At 33.4% G+C, this 13,905-nt stretch overlaps 2 protein-coding genes and 1 non-coding gene across 6 annotated transcripts; 2 read left to right on the forward strand and 1 right to left on the reverse strand.

Moving 5' to 3' along the window:
* The first annotated feature begins 3,318 nt into the window (after positions 1 to 3,318).
* Positions 3,319 to 5,225, forward strand: LOC101258333 (CBL-interacting serine/threonine-protein kinase 7). Its single transcript, XM_004233978.5, has one exon. The coding sequence runs from the start codon at positions 3,469 to 3,471 to the stop codon at positions 4,753 to 4,755; it is 1,287 nt and encodes a 428-aa protein (XP_004234026.2). The 5' UTR covers positions 3,319 to 3,468; the 3' UTR covers positions 4,756 to 5,225.
* Positions 5,226 to 5,982: 757 nt separating this feature from the next.
* Positions 5,983 to 6,054, forward strand: TRNAK-UUU (transfer RNA lysine (anticodon UUU)). Its single transcript has one exon. It is a non-coding gene; the product is annotated as a tRNA-Lys (tRNA).
* A 334-nt stretch (positions 6,055 to 6,388) lies between these two features.
* LOC101258623 (acylamino-acid-releasing enzyme) lies at positions 6,389 to 13,597 on the reverse strand. 4 transcript variants are annotated; one of them, XM_069296089.1, is made up of 19 exons: positions 13,423 to 13,560; positions 13,138 to 13,181; positions 12,309 to 12,480; positions 11,833 to 12,136; positions 11,532 to 11,753; positions 11,226 to 11,438; positions 10,994 to 11,068; positions 10,612 to 10,750; positions 10,174 to 10,325; positions 10,001 to 10,083; positions 9,761 to 9,882; positions 9,556 to 9,634; positions 9,215 to 9,392; positions 8,857 to 8,917; positions 8,562 to 8,684; positions 8,207 to 8,404; positions 7,685 to 7,753; positions 6,996 to 7,075; positions 6,389 to 6,805 (listed from the first exon to the last, which is right to left on the reverse strand). In XM_069296089.1, exons 3-19 carry the CDS (start codon positions 12,457 to 12,459, stop codon positions 6,742 to 6,744), a joined length of 2,313 nt encoding a protein of 770 aa, XP_069152190.1. In that variant the 5' UTR covers positions 12,460 to 12,480; positions 13,138 to 13,181; positions 13,423 to 13,560; the 3' UTR covers positions 6,389 to 6,741. The 4 variants fall into 4 exon arrangements, with proteins under 4 accessions (XP_069152190.1, XP_069152189.1, XP_004234027.2 ...); XM_069296088.1 differs by having other exon boundaries at positions 12,309 to 12,484; XM_004233979.4 differs by lacking the exon at positions 13,138 to 13,181 and having other exon boundaries at positions 12,309 to 12,484; positions 13,423 to 13,597.
* Between the last annotated feature and the right edge of the window lie 308 nt (positions 13,598 to 13,905).

Below are 13,905 nucleotides of genomic sequence, written 5' to 3' on the forward strand. Positions count from 1 at the left end.
AAATTTGAGATATTGATACTTATTCGTTTTTATCATGCAATTTGAATATTTTCATGAACTTGGGAAAAAAATCAACAAATGCAAGTAGGAAAATAAATGATTTAAATTACTAATCATCATATTATTTGTTAATTAATCCCTATAGCTTGTATCTAAACCAAACAATATATTCAAATCAAAATTCATTTGGGTTGGGCCATAATCCTAACCACAATCATGCCTTGTTGACCTATTGGGCCTGTTGGACCTTTGATACTGGGTTGGGCCCAGATAAAAAAGAAGAAAGATAAAATGGCCCAATAACCAATACACCCCCAACCCAAAGCTAGCTAGGCCTGAAATTAAGTAAGTTAACATGAGTGGCCCAATGGACCACAACTCCCTGTCCAACATGGCAAAAATAGCCACTTCCACAGTTTTAACTTTTTAAATAATAGCCACTAGATATGGAGTACTAAATTCCATGGGTGTAATTCAATGAAAATCTCCTAAGAATTTTATTTGTGAAATTTGGAAATGTATGAAAATGACTATTTTCATTATTATAGGACCTAAAAAGTGGTTATTTGCAGTGTAAACTTACATTATTTGCTATGTCAATCAAATACAATATTTCGATTCACAACATAAATAAATTATATTATAAATATATAATTTCAAAAGTTTAATAAGTTCAATGTAAAGAATTTTTTAGATTGTCATTAAGTTCTCATATGTCATGAATTTCCCACATTTAATTTGATAAGTTTATTGGAAAAAAACATTTCAATGCTGACTAAGACAAATATCCTAATTGGTTAGGGATGTATTTTAGATTATAATTTATGACATTTTTTTCTTTTTTTGATATTTGGTATTTCTTTTGAATATCAACTAATCCTGATTTGTCCCATTTTAAGATTATTAATAAGGAAAACACTCTTTAGCATGATATTTTTTCATTTATAGGTTTCAAATACATAAGTTCTTGTTAAATAATGTAGAAAATCCTATTAATATTAAAGCAACTATTGGTGGTAACTATGAAATTATTCATTGAAGGAAGTGGCCATTTGGGCCAATAAATAAACATGATTAGAGAAAAATATTGGATTAGGTTGTGATTATATCAAGCTTAATGAAGACAAAGATAATTAGTTAGTACACTTAAATATAATTGACATATATAATGGTGACCTTGAGAGGCACCAAAAGATGTTATAGCTTGTATCTATATGTGCCAAGTTAAAATGAAATATAATAGTAATAAAGTTTAAAATGAAATATAATAGTAATATTTTTTAAAAGTAGTGAATATGAATTCTTTTTTTTTTAAGTTTTAAAATATTACGAATTTAGATTTTTTTCTCGCATGTAATAAGTTTACATTTATTTTTTCTCTCGATCAATACTAATTAAAGTTTCACGCTTCTACATTAATACTAAATCAAAAACAATTGATGAACAATTTCTCGATTCATTATACAATTTCTTCCAACTTAGTAGAACACGATCATATATGACACAAAAAAAACTTCGAAAAATGGAGAATAACTAGGTATATTTGTGTGTTAAACTATTTTTCTTATATCTAAATGCACACTATATTTTTTGATAAAAGAGTCTATTATATACCCCTTTAAATCAACTTCATATATTATAACATTTTTATTTACATACGTAATGTAATTTTTTTTTGACATAACTTTATTTAAAATCTATATATATTGCCTTGCCCATTTTGTTTCATCATATGTCCATAATGCTAAGCTTGAATCAAATAGTTTAGAGTTTCCTATTAAGGGGCGGATTTACAATATTAATTAGAACCCCATAAAGTTTAATAATTGTAATTTTATATTTATATTAAAAAAAATTATTTATTATATGAGATAATTCATTTCGAATCTAACAAAATGGGATAGCATGCATCTTGTGACTTGCATAAAGTTAAAAAAAAAAAAGCAATAGCGTTTCTCTAAAGACTTTGAACATTACTAAAAAGCAAGTTGAACAAAGAAAATTAATATAAAAGCTTTTATATAGTGCAAAATATCTTGTAAAGTCATGCTAAAGGTGGTGCATGTCTATTTATCACTAATTGATAAAATAACTAAAGGAATCATTCGAGTGAAAAATTACTGTGTGCATAAAATATTTCGTATTAATATAAAGTCGATAAAGAATAATATACGATTTAAGAAATTGTAATATCGATAGCTGTCTACATTGGCACAAACATTTTTGGCTAATTTACAAATGTGTGCTTCAATATATAATTGAACGCGTGATGAGATAATATATGATATTTTTTCCTCTTTAGTTAAGAGGTTTTAGGTTTATGCCTAAGAATACTTTCTTGTGTTAATATGTTCATATAATATGACAAGATAAATAAAATCTTTCGCCGTTAACTAAAGATTAGATTTGTATCTTGAGTTGATAAAGAGTTCCTATTTTATTCATGCGTCCTATATAATACAAATATAAATTGCTCAAGTTAGTAAGATATAATAAAGTAAATGAAATTCTTAATTAAAAATCTCAAATCCATACGCTAAAAAAAAATCTTTAATAAAAATTCTTTTTTTTTCAAAACATTGTATATTGTATAAATTTTAAATTAATTAAATCAATAAATATCGAACTCAAGAAAAAAAAAAGGTCCATTTACTTATCTGCCAACAACTTCCTCTATATAAAGCTGCTGATATATATCTTAATTAAAAAAAAAAGTGAAAGTGAAAGCTTTTAAAGAATCTTAGAAAAAAAAATCTATTGATAAGTCTGAGGATTAATTATATTTTAATTTACCATATGGAAGTGGACAAGATTTATATATGCAGATCCATAAGAAGATATATATGAGATTTTTCTAAGTTAAAGTAATCAAAAGATAATTATAATTAAAAGTAAATCCTCATGTGTTCTATTTACTATTTTACTAGAAGAAATGACAAGTTGTTCCAATATGAATTAACGTTTATAATTTTTTTTAATGATACATCCTATCTTATTTTTTCTCATAAACCCGAGTTTGAATATGTTTTTTAATTCGAAAGTCTATCAGAAAACGTCTCTCTGTCCTCACAAAATAGATGTAAGATGTGTATATTCTATTTATTTATTTATTTATCGTATTGTATTGTCAAACTTATTTGTAATGACAAATTATTTCATTTTATGTGACAATCAATTTAGTGTCTGTTTTCTCTCATCTTGTTAATACTATTACTTATGTGTCATGACGTAACGAAAAAAATCATCTATCTCTTTCACAAATACGATACGATATGAGATAATTTAAATTTATTAGTGAAGCTTATTATTATATAACGACGAAAATGTTCATTTCATGTGAACGGTTGACTTGAATACCAAGCAAAGTAAAACAACTGAGGTCCAGCCAAACCTCTCACTCTAAGTGATCATTTCCTCCTATATAACCACCCTTTTCCCCCTCCGCCTCCTCCATCCACCATCGCAAGCATGGAGGCGAAATGCACTCAACCACCCTCCTCCGCCACGATAATCAGACGAACCACCAGCACCAACAGAAGTGGTTCCGGAAACGGAACCATCATTCTCGGCAAGTACCAACTTGGCCGTCTATTAGGCCGTGGTAGCTTTGCTAAAGTCTACCACGGCCTTTGTTTAGACGATAACACAAATATCGCCATCAAGGTTATCGATAAAAAATCGATCATTGGCACGGATGTCTCAATGGAGCCCCGAATCCTACGTGAAATCTCCGCCATGTCCTGTCTTAATCATCCCAACATAATAAAACTCCATGAAGTAATGGCTACAAAATCCAAAATCTATCTTGTCATGGAGATCGCCTGCAGAGGCGATCTCCATGCCAAGCTAATCCGTCATGGACGGTTTTCTGAGTCCACCGCTCGTTTCTACTTCCACCAATTAGTCTCCGCTCTCCATTACTGCCATCAAAATGGCGTTACTCACCGCGACATCAAACCTCAAAACATTCTTCTTGATCAAAATAACAACATCAAAATCTCCGATTTCGGGCTCTCCGCCTTGCCTGAACAGCTGAAAAACAGTCTCCTTCATACAGCTTGCGGTACACCAGGTTATACAGCTCCAGAGGTAGCTTACGGAAAGGGATACAATGGCGAAAAGGCGGATTCATGGTCTTGTGGGGTAATTCTATTTGCATTTCTATCTGGATATATTCCATTTGATTCTGGCAATTTATCAAACATGTACCGTGCAATACACAGTCGCGATTTTCGATTCCCTAATTGGGTTTCGAAATCAGCTCGGAGTGTGATCAACAAGTTACTCGATCCAAATCCGAGTACTAGATTAAGTATTGAGCAACTAATGAACCTTTCCTGGTTTAAGAAATCGAATCAACAACAAAGATCAAGCAATTGTGTGTTCGAGAAGAATCGTACAAATTTGGGCGGGATAAATGCATTTGACATAATATCAATGTCATCAGGGTTGAATTTATCGAGGTTATTCGAGAGCGATTTGATCAATAGAGAGATGAAGTTCACGACGAATGCTCGAATCGAGGAGGTTGAAGAGAAGGTGGTGAAAATTGGAGAAGGAGGAGGGTATAGAGTTGAAAGAGGGAAAGGAAGGGTAATTGAGTTGGTTAAAGGGAGAGTTGTTTTAATGGTGGAAATTTTGGAGGTGGCAATGGAGTTATTGTTGGTTGAAGTTAAGGTTGTTAATAATGGAGGATTGGAATTTGATGATTCTCAATGGGAGGATTTGAAATTTGGGATGAAGGATATTTGTTAGTTTTATGCTCGTAACGAAGTTTACTGATTTGATTAATCCGAATTCATCTTACGTTTACAAAAATGAAATGATAAATTCAACTCACGTTGGGTATACTAAGTGGAGAAGTGAGCTTCCTACAAGTTCTTGTTTCTTCATTCTTAGAGTTTGAAATCATCCATTATAGTAAGAGGTATTTCTTACGAGTTCCTCTCTCTATATAGTAGGAAATGTTTCTTATTAATTTTTTCATTCTTCGAGCTTAATATCGATCTATTATATTGGAAAGAGCTTATGACGTTCTTTATTTGAAAGTCTTGATGTTCAATCAATGTGGAAGACGCTTCTCATTTAGAGTTTGTTATGTATAGCCATCTCTAATATTTTTGAATGTATAGGCATGTTGTTCTTGTTGATTGTTAAGATTATTTTTTTTTGTTTTTGAATAATATTTTGTAAATAAAATCCTCTTTTTGATTTTTAGTTGCAAATATATTTTCACTAGTTCCTTTATATAAGAAATGAGTATGTTAATTTGATATGTGACTTTAGGCTGGAACAAAGATATGTTTGAAACTATGAAATCAATCTTGATCGTTAATTATTTTTTTAGTTAATTTAAAATATGTTGAATTGATAAATAGAAAAATTATTAATCTGCTCAAATTTAAGGATTCATATTTTCTTAAGATATTATTGGTCTACTTACTATAATTTACATCAAATTATGTCAATTTATCATACTTAAAAGTGATTTGATGAAGGGTAAGAACACAAATTAATCATGATAAAGCGATATAAAAATATATAAACACATATAATTATTTATTGAGTTGATATAAACATCAAGTGTGTATGACTTTCTTTTTATTATATAGAAAATTTAAAATAAAAACACTTTAACTTTTTACTTTTGGTCAAAAGAGTATATGTAAGTGTTTAGTCTCTATGAGATAAAAAACTTTGTTTAAACTCAATCTTTACACCTAGTTAAAAGTATTTGTGATAATCTTTATATTTCAAGAAGAATTAGGTATTAGAGGTTACTATACGATTTGCACATTATAATTTTCAATTGATTGGGATTCAATCCACTCACTTTATCCAAATCAACAACCATTACTGCGATCATTTATTCCTATCAATTACCACTAGCACAATCATCGCCGCAATTGATAGATCTTTATTGTCATTAAAATAGTATCAACGTGGTTAGATATTATACTAAAGAAAATAACAAAAAGAGAAGCCGTCTTAGCTCAGTGGTAGAGCGCGTGGCTTTTAACCACGTGGTCGTGGGTTCGATCCCCACAGACGGCGACTTCTATTTTGAGACTTTTTACTATTTATTTATTTTATTGGCTTAAAGAAGAATAAAAGAAAAAATTAATCATTTTGTTTATGTTCCAATTATATTAATAAACTCTACCACTAGAAGCTGCTACACAATTACGAAATTCTTTGATACGTGGAATAAGGATAATAATCTCAAAATAAAACTTTGAACTTAACTTTATTTCATGATTGGTTTGAAATATTAGCTAATCACGAGATTATTTTATTCCATTATTTGTACTAAAAGATTGAGATATTCTTACTTATCTTACCAAACAACTCGTATACTAATCATTTACCATCAATATTTAAACAAGGATTCCATATTAATAACCCATACATTTTTTACTTGATTCACATCATTAATAAGTATATCATGACACAAGGATTTTTTTTTTTAAATATTAGAATTAGATAAAAAGAGATCAATTTAGTAAATTGTGATGTACAATAAATCATTCTGACTAGTGACTGATTGTGGAAGAGTCGAGTCTTTAAAAAGGAAACGATCTCTTATGACCACTTACAATTTAAATAGGAAAAAACGACCCCACGAACCTCATGTCCTGTGTTTATTTTTTACTGATCTGCTGTGAAAAGGGTCATATATGGACTACGAAACCAAATCTCCCGTCTTCAAGTTGGATTGTGACTTTTGGTGAAGACATGAGTCTATTTGCAGTGCTTCTTAAACCACACTCCAATGTTTAGAAAGCTTTCAAAATCAGATTGTGGTCTGCAAAACAGATGTGTATGTGTAAGTTCACAACATTAAAGTGAAGTAAAATCTTATGTTACTCGGACGCTTCAAAAAACACTGCTGGTTCCGTGTCAGATCTTCCAAAAGTCAGTGCACTTTTGGATCATCCGCGCGGATTCAACATCATTGTGAAGATTCCGAGCAACATAGCATGTGACCAGTTTACCTATCAAGTGCATGAGTGTCCTCAGGGAACATGATCACTTTAACTTCCACTCCTCCTTTCTCCTTCAACGCACGTGCATACTGCACACAATAAGAGTGAAAGGCATACACTTTCTTGAGTTATAAATCGTAGTGAAATAAAACCACAAGTTAAAACGTCATTAGTCAATAAGCTGGGACATATAGTAATGTAATGGTTCCATTAGAACCATATTGGCATTATTGGTGTATACACAATAAGTAACCCGCTTTCATCTCACAGATTTATGTGGTTCATTGATTCATATTGCCGATTGACGTTGGCAGACATAACATTTTTGGTCCACAGATGATTGGCTACTACAGTTCATTAGTAGATACAAAGCTTGAAGACTGCCTTACAAATAGAGCCAACAATTAGACTCCACAAAAAACATCGTTGTGCTTTGGATGGATCCGTATTTCTTTCACTTTTTTCATTGTTTATGGATGGATGCATAGTTGTTCAAAGAGAATCAAAAGGTAAGTATAGACTATGTATCAACAGACATACATAACCAATAAAAGGTGCAACTAGGAAAAATGATATGGAATCATGATGGATATTCATAACTGTGAACTTGCTCATACCGTTTGCATTTAAGAATGAAAACTTGTGTTAAACAAACAAAACAAGAAACAAGAACGATAATAGATTATAAGAAATCTCACTTGCAATCCAGTAGACATCGGTACACGGAGGTCCTTAGCACCTAGCAAGAAAAGTGTAGGAGTTCTGACCTGCAAAGTTGGCAAACATAAGATGCTAGAGATGCATTCCTAATAGATTCACACGTCTAACAGTCATCCTTTATAACAACATTTCACTACCCAGGGCATGTTATGTTCTAATTTTTTTTTATAAACTGGTGTCCGGGCCAACTTTCGCACACCTTGACTAATTCCATGTGATACCTGTCACCTCCTACCAACAACAGGTATCAGGTAATGTTATGTTATGTTATATGTTTGCTATAAGAGCAGTTCTCTATAACAGCCAAAAAATATCCGGACAAATGACACCATTATACAGAGGTTTGATTGTAACAGGATCTGTGATCCTTGAAATCTAGCATGACTTATAACTTCAGTCTATTCTGCAATTTAAAAATAGGCCTTTCGAGAGAACCAACAGAAAGACATATTGCTTAAAATGGAATGACTGTCGAATCCGGATTTAATAGAGGCGCATACCTTAGAGACGTGTAAAATTGGTGATTTTCTGTAAAAGGCGTCAAGGTGTTCAGATGAAGTAGCCTCTGTAAAATTTGTTTTTCCATTTTCTCCAAATGTCTCTGCGTAGCACCAATCAGGTATATCCGATGTACCGACCATCAAAGCGAGGTTGCAGACAGGGTTCCTTGCAACTGCTGCTGCAAACTTATCTGGTGCCTGCAGAAATAGTAGCAGAACTGTCAAGCAATAGTCGGTAAGAAAGACAAGCTTGTCCAGCTTTCCTTATTAAGGCCCACAAATGTTTGTTGAAAGGTTGAGAAAAATGGGTACATAGGAACCATAAAGACGGTGGCATATAAGGAAATTGGTAGACCTGGCCAATCAAATGAGTTGTCAAAAATCCACCATGGGAACCACCGACCACAGATATTTTAGATGGATCCGCAAGTCCCTTTTCAATGACATGATCTAGAGCAGCAAGCACATCATTAACATCCTGCAGATTAGGGGAAAAAAAAGGAAGAACACTATTAGGTTCCGAATGCTTAATAGGATTATTATGAAAAAGAAGGAATTGTATTTCATATAACAAAACCATTCAAGCCTAAACAAAACTAAGGAAAAAATCTTTTCAAGGGAAAGAAAACAAAAAGACCGCAATCAAGTACCTGTGATCCAATTTTCCCAGGAAGAGATTGTACTGCTTCCTCACCAAAACCCAAGGAGCCTCTGTGAGAAGGAGATTAAAAAAAAAAGTGCTTAATCAGAATTCAAAGCAATTACTGCTCCTAACCCAAAAAATGAAATACAGCAAACGAGATATTCAGAGATTTTATATCTATATCTATATATATATATATATATATATATATATATATATATATTAGGATATCCAATATATATATATGACCTATAATATTAGTGTAGCATCTCATATACACAACTAGTATTCACAGTTGGCGTTATATTTCAATAACCATTTGATTTAACAGAGGCATGGAGAAAGAAGTCAGTTATGTTGGTTACCTGTAATTTACAATCAACAAGCTATAACCAAGTGAAGAAAGGAAAGCCAAGGACTTTGAGAAGCTTGACAATGAAACAGAATGAGGACCCCCGTGAAGGACTACAATCAGCGGATCACACACGTTACGACTCTGAGTCTTGGAGGATACAAAGATAGCCTCATACGGCTTGCTGGCACCTAGCAAAAATAAAACTCATTGAATATTATAGTAGAAACAGCAGAGATTAGTAATCTAAAAGGATTCAAGCATCTATTGATCTGCAGATAGCATAAGAGGTCACAATCATGTGTTGATCCATGAATTTATAGAACTTCCCTCAAAGCTCAACGGGGTTCTTACCTTTAGTAAGGTTCTCAGAGATATCCCTGACAGGAATCTTCAAAATACTAAATTGGCGCGAAGACAGCAAAGATATAACCTGTGAGCATTGTTGGGAACATTCAAATTTCAGAAAAGCCTTTCTAACAAGAAAATGCCAAACAGAACAAACTAAGATGGAATTATAATAAAGGAAAACAAAAGAAACAATGGAAAACAGACTGACCTTTTCAGAGCATCTAGATATGGGGCTTGAAATATCTAACCAACTCCATGAGGTCTCCGCGGAGGCCTTACGAGCAAGGGAACCATACTTGATTGCAGGAACATCAACGGGACTACTACAAACTTTAACCGGAAAAAAATGCCAAATTCTTTGATTAATGGGAATACTATTATAGAAACCAATATGAAGTATACTATTATAGGAACCAATATGAAGTAAAGTAGGAACACTTATTCCTACCAGCTATGATGTTGTCACCATCTAGTGCAAGCATATTCCATGAGAAGTTAGAGTCTCCAGGGCTGATCCGGGATATGTTTCCACTATTATTTTTGATAAAGACAAATTTCACTACTATTAACTCATTGGTACAGAAAAAGAATTCATGCTTGAGCAGCAAAATATTTGCTTACCTTATCACATTTACTGAAATTATTACTTGTGTGCTGCCCCAGATAGAAGATAAAATCATAGTATATCCATCAGAAAGCCAAGGTCTACTAAGAACACTGAAGCAGTAAAGGCCAGGGAAGCAACCATCTTCAGGACACATCACAATAGGAACCTGCAGTTGCCACTTACAGCATGAACAGGTGTGCTGACTGTAGGATAAAGCTTGGAATCAATACAACAACACACACAGTGTAGTCCCACAATGTGCAATCTGGGGAGGGTAGAGTGTACGCAAACCCTACCCCTACCTCAGAGTTAGAGGGGCGGTTGCCGATAGACCAACCCTTGGCTCAAAAGCTCAGTATCAATCAAAAAGTAGATAGTACTTCTAAAATGGCTAATAATATCTAGCCTCAAAGTGCTGATGCAAGTAATCAGAATCACAAAAAGGAGTCTACCACATCAACAATTGTAGCATCTGGAGTTGGCTTTCCGCTGAATGACCAATCAATCTTATGAAGTGAATCAGTTGCAGAATGTGCCCAAGAATCTACTGAACTTCTAGCAGACAAAAAAATAAGCAATTTTCCGTCCGGGCTGCATGTTTTTTGAAAAGACTAGTTAGTTCCATTTTATCAAACAAACTAGCCACATCAATTAAAAGACACCAGAAGATGCAAGATTCCTCAGGGAACCAACTAATGTTATTCAAATGTCATCGTATAAGAAGGAATTAGGGGAATGAATTCTTCATAAACACATTTCCTCTTCCCTTTTTCTCTCCTTATTATTCTGGGGACCAGGGGAGGGAGTTGGTCAGACAAGTAATTCAAGACAAACCTGAAACGAGGAAAGAAAGCACTACTAATGCTTTGTGTCAGCTTAATTGGAGAAACATCTTTGGCTGCATTAGTTCTGAAATTGACAAAAAGTCAATTGAGACTACAAAAACAGCATAAATCAAATATAAGGGAATTCTCCAAAAAATAAGTCCCCTAGGTACTACATTCATGCAGTAACAAATGTAGTTAATCCACAACATGTTCGTTCTGACAACTAGCAAGTTACTTACCCAGATTGATGGACCTCTACCTTTGAAAATGGAGCTTTAACAGCATACAGGGCACAAGGCCTGTTATAGCAATATTTTATACCCAACTTCCTATTATCTGATGGCCACCCGACAAAAACCAGATATTGTTCAAGGCCTTCACGGGATGGAGCCCATACAACTTGTCCAACACTCAGTGACTTCCCGATTCCTTCAACAGGACGTACTACTCCACTGCACAAATTTATATTTAGGGTTTCTATCCAAGACATCAGAACTAGATCGTCTTACCAGTCTGATATGAGAAAATATAGTAAATTTTCAAACCTGTTGACGTCAATGATGAAAAGAGCAGGTTGTCTTTTTCCAGCATAGGTTTCCCCCCACTCCTCTTCCCAGTCCCCTTGACCTTTCCAGCTCCCACATTCCTTATCTGTAGAATTATCTTTCTTATAACCAAAAGTAGTAAATGTGGGCTTCGAGGGAGCCGGCTCCTCAGCAACATAAGCAATAAGAGTTTCATCACTGTTCCATGATATTCCCTCAAACCTGCATTTTCAAATAGTAACACACATTGAGTCTATGAATAGGGATGTGAAGTGATGTTTAGTTCATATAATAACACTACCATCCATCTGAATATACAGAGCCGTGGACAGAAGCAGGAACATAAAACTCCTTTTCCACCAAAGATGAACCCCAAATTTCAAACTTGGTCGGAGAATCATTTTCAGGATTTCTAACTACAAGAAGCTTTGAACCTGAAGGTGATGGAATCATCATAGACACATTGGACATCTCAATAGGGAATGCAGCCCATTGAAAGCTTACAGCATTTGTGCTTTCTTTTGAAATATGACAAGGTAATATGTATCTCCTCTTCTTGTTGGCTAGGAGATTTGGTTGGCTTATCGAGAACATACCTTGGGAACCTTGAAAGGTAGAAAAAGGGTTACAAACTAACAGCAGTTAAAGAATAAGCATAATATATTAAGCGGGAAGGCAAGAATTTAATTAGTACTGCGCAATTCTTTATTCTCCAGGTAAGATTAACTATAGTTTATCTACCATAAAAAAGAGAATAGAGAAGTAAAGAAATCGTACCACCGTCAGATGTGAAAGTCCATGCCTTGTCAATGTTGGGGATACTAGTGAAATCTTGGAGCAAACTAGATTGAGAAAAGTATTCTTCCTCTAAACTTGCATCCAAACCCAAAGGAAATTCTTTAGGAGAGCTGGCTCCCACACAATCCATTTTGGAAAAAACTGAGAAACTCTGTCTAGTAATCAAACACAAAAAAAGAAGACCAATTAATATAGAGAACTTCACAAGGATCAAGGAAATGTTAGTTTCCAATCAACAAAACATCATCAGGAAACTGTAGACCCCCCTCTCTAACTCTCCCCAGCTCTGATATATACAGGACAAGGAAGTCTAATAGTGATGGACACATTTTTTTCCGTCTTGAGTGCTTACAGAATGAAATGACAAGATGGAGATCAGTGACAAAGAAACAAACAAACAGGCGTTTGTACTTCATTAATGAAAGTAGAAACTCAAACAACGAATCACTAAATACTACATCATTTTGATTTTTCTACTACTCATTGGAAAAATGGAACTTCCGCTTTTTGTTTTTCTTTCTTTTTATGAAAAAAAAGGAATCTTTTTCCAGGTAATGTACAACTTGATTCAAGTAAAAATATGCTCTTTTCAGAATCATTCACAAGAAAACATTTGCTCCAAGTTTCGATTCAGTAATCTCCCTTCCCACCCCCACCCCTCACTGTAAAAAAGAATCAGATAGTTATGCAAAATGAAAACTTGCTAAATGGTATCTGAAATTCTGAATGTAATCAAGACAGAATCAGTATTATACAAAGATTAGAGCAAATATTAGCATAATCAAGATAGACAAAAAAGAGAACCTACATTTTCTCCTTTCTTTTTCAACACTTATCCGAGTACAACTCAACCTTTGCAAATTGCACCATATGACACAAAATACATAAAAATCCAAGATAAGCTGAGGAAATGGTATAAAATCAACAAGAAGAAAACCCCACACCATCAAATAAAGAATCAGTTAGTTCTGCAAAATGAAAATTGCTAAATGCAATCTGAAGTAACTATATGTAATCAAAACACAATCAGTACAACTAAACGAAGATTTAAACAAATATTAGCAAAATCAAGATAGATAGAAATAAAATTTACTTGGTGAGCCAAAAGGGTCTGCAGGAAATAGGCCTGTGCTGCTTGAGAAGTCGAGTTTCAGACGAAAGTGGGGGGAATCGATGAGAGTGCAGCAGAACTGATACGATTGAGTGAGTGCGTATTGCAGCTAAGGGAGAAAGTATATTAGTCATACTCCACAAATGTTATATTTTTTAATTAGATTGGCTCTTTTTCTTTTTTTAATTTAAAGTTTTTTGCCCCAAACATCACCTAATTTGTCCGGTTTCCATCGAAAACTAAACACTTTAATTCGTTCTCCTTATATTTTATAGACCTTCGTTATTGATATAAAATAAATAGATCCATTTTTATAAATAGTTTTGAATATGTCTTATTATTCATTGATCAAATTTATTAATCGAATTTATTGAATTCAATTTTATGAGGAGTGTTGATTCATTCAAAAAATTTCTTTTTACTTTAAAAAAATATTTATTGATCATAATTTATAGCTTAGTTTCG

The sequence above is a fragment of the Solanum lycopersicum genome, chromosome 3 (genome assembly GCF_036512215.1).
Source record: "Solanum lycopersicum chromosome 3, SLM_r2.1".
Lineage (NCBI taxonomy): Eukaryota > Viridiplantae > Streptophyta > Magnoliopsida > Solanales > Solanaceae > Solanum > Solanum lycopersicum.

Bases quoted from the DNA above. Each gene is read 5' to 3' on its own strand.
- LOC101258623 (XM_004233979.4), bottom strand. From the start codon at position 13,574: ATGACTAATATACTTTCTCCCTTAGCTGCAATACGCACTCACTCAATC. The intron at 9,883-10,000 runs GTAGGAATAAGT...TTCCGGTTAAAG, and splicing joins TGGTGACAACATCATAGCTG to TTTGTAGTAGTCCCGTTGAT. The intron at 7,754-8,206 runs GTATGCGCCTCT...CCAACTTTGCAG, and splicing joins CAATTTTACACGTCTCTAAG to GTCAGAACTCCTACACTTTT.
- LOC101258333 (XM_004233978.5), top strand. From the start codon at position 3,469: ATGGAGGCGAAATGCACTCAACCACCCTCCTCCGCCACGATAATCAGA.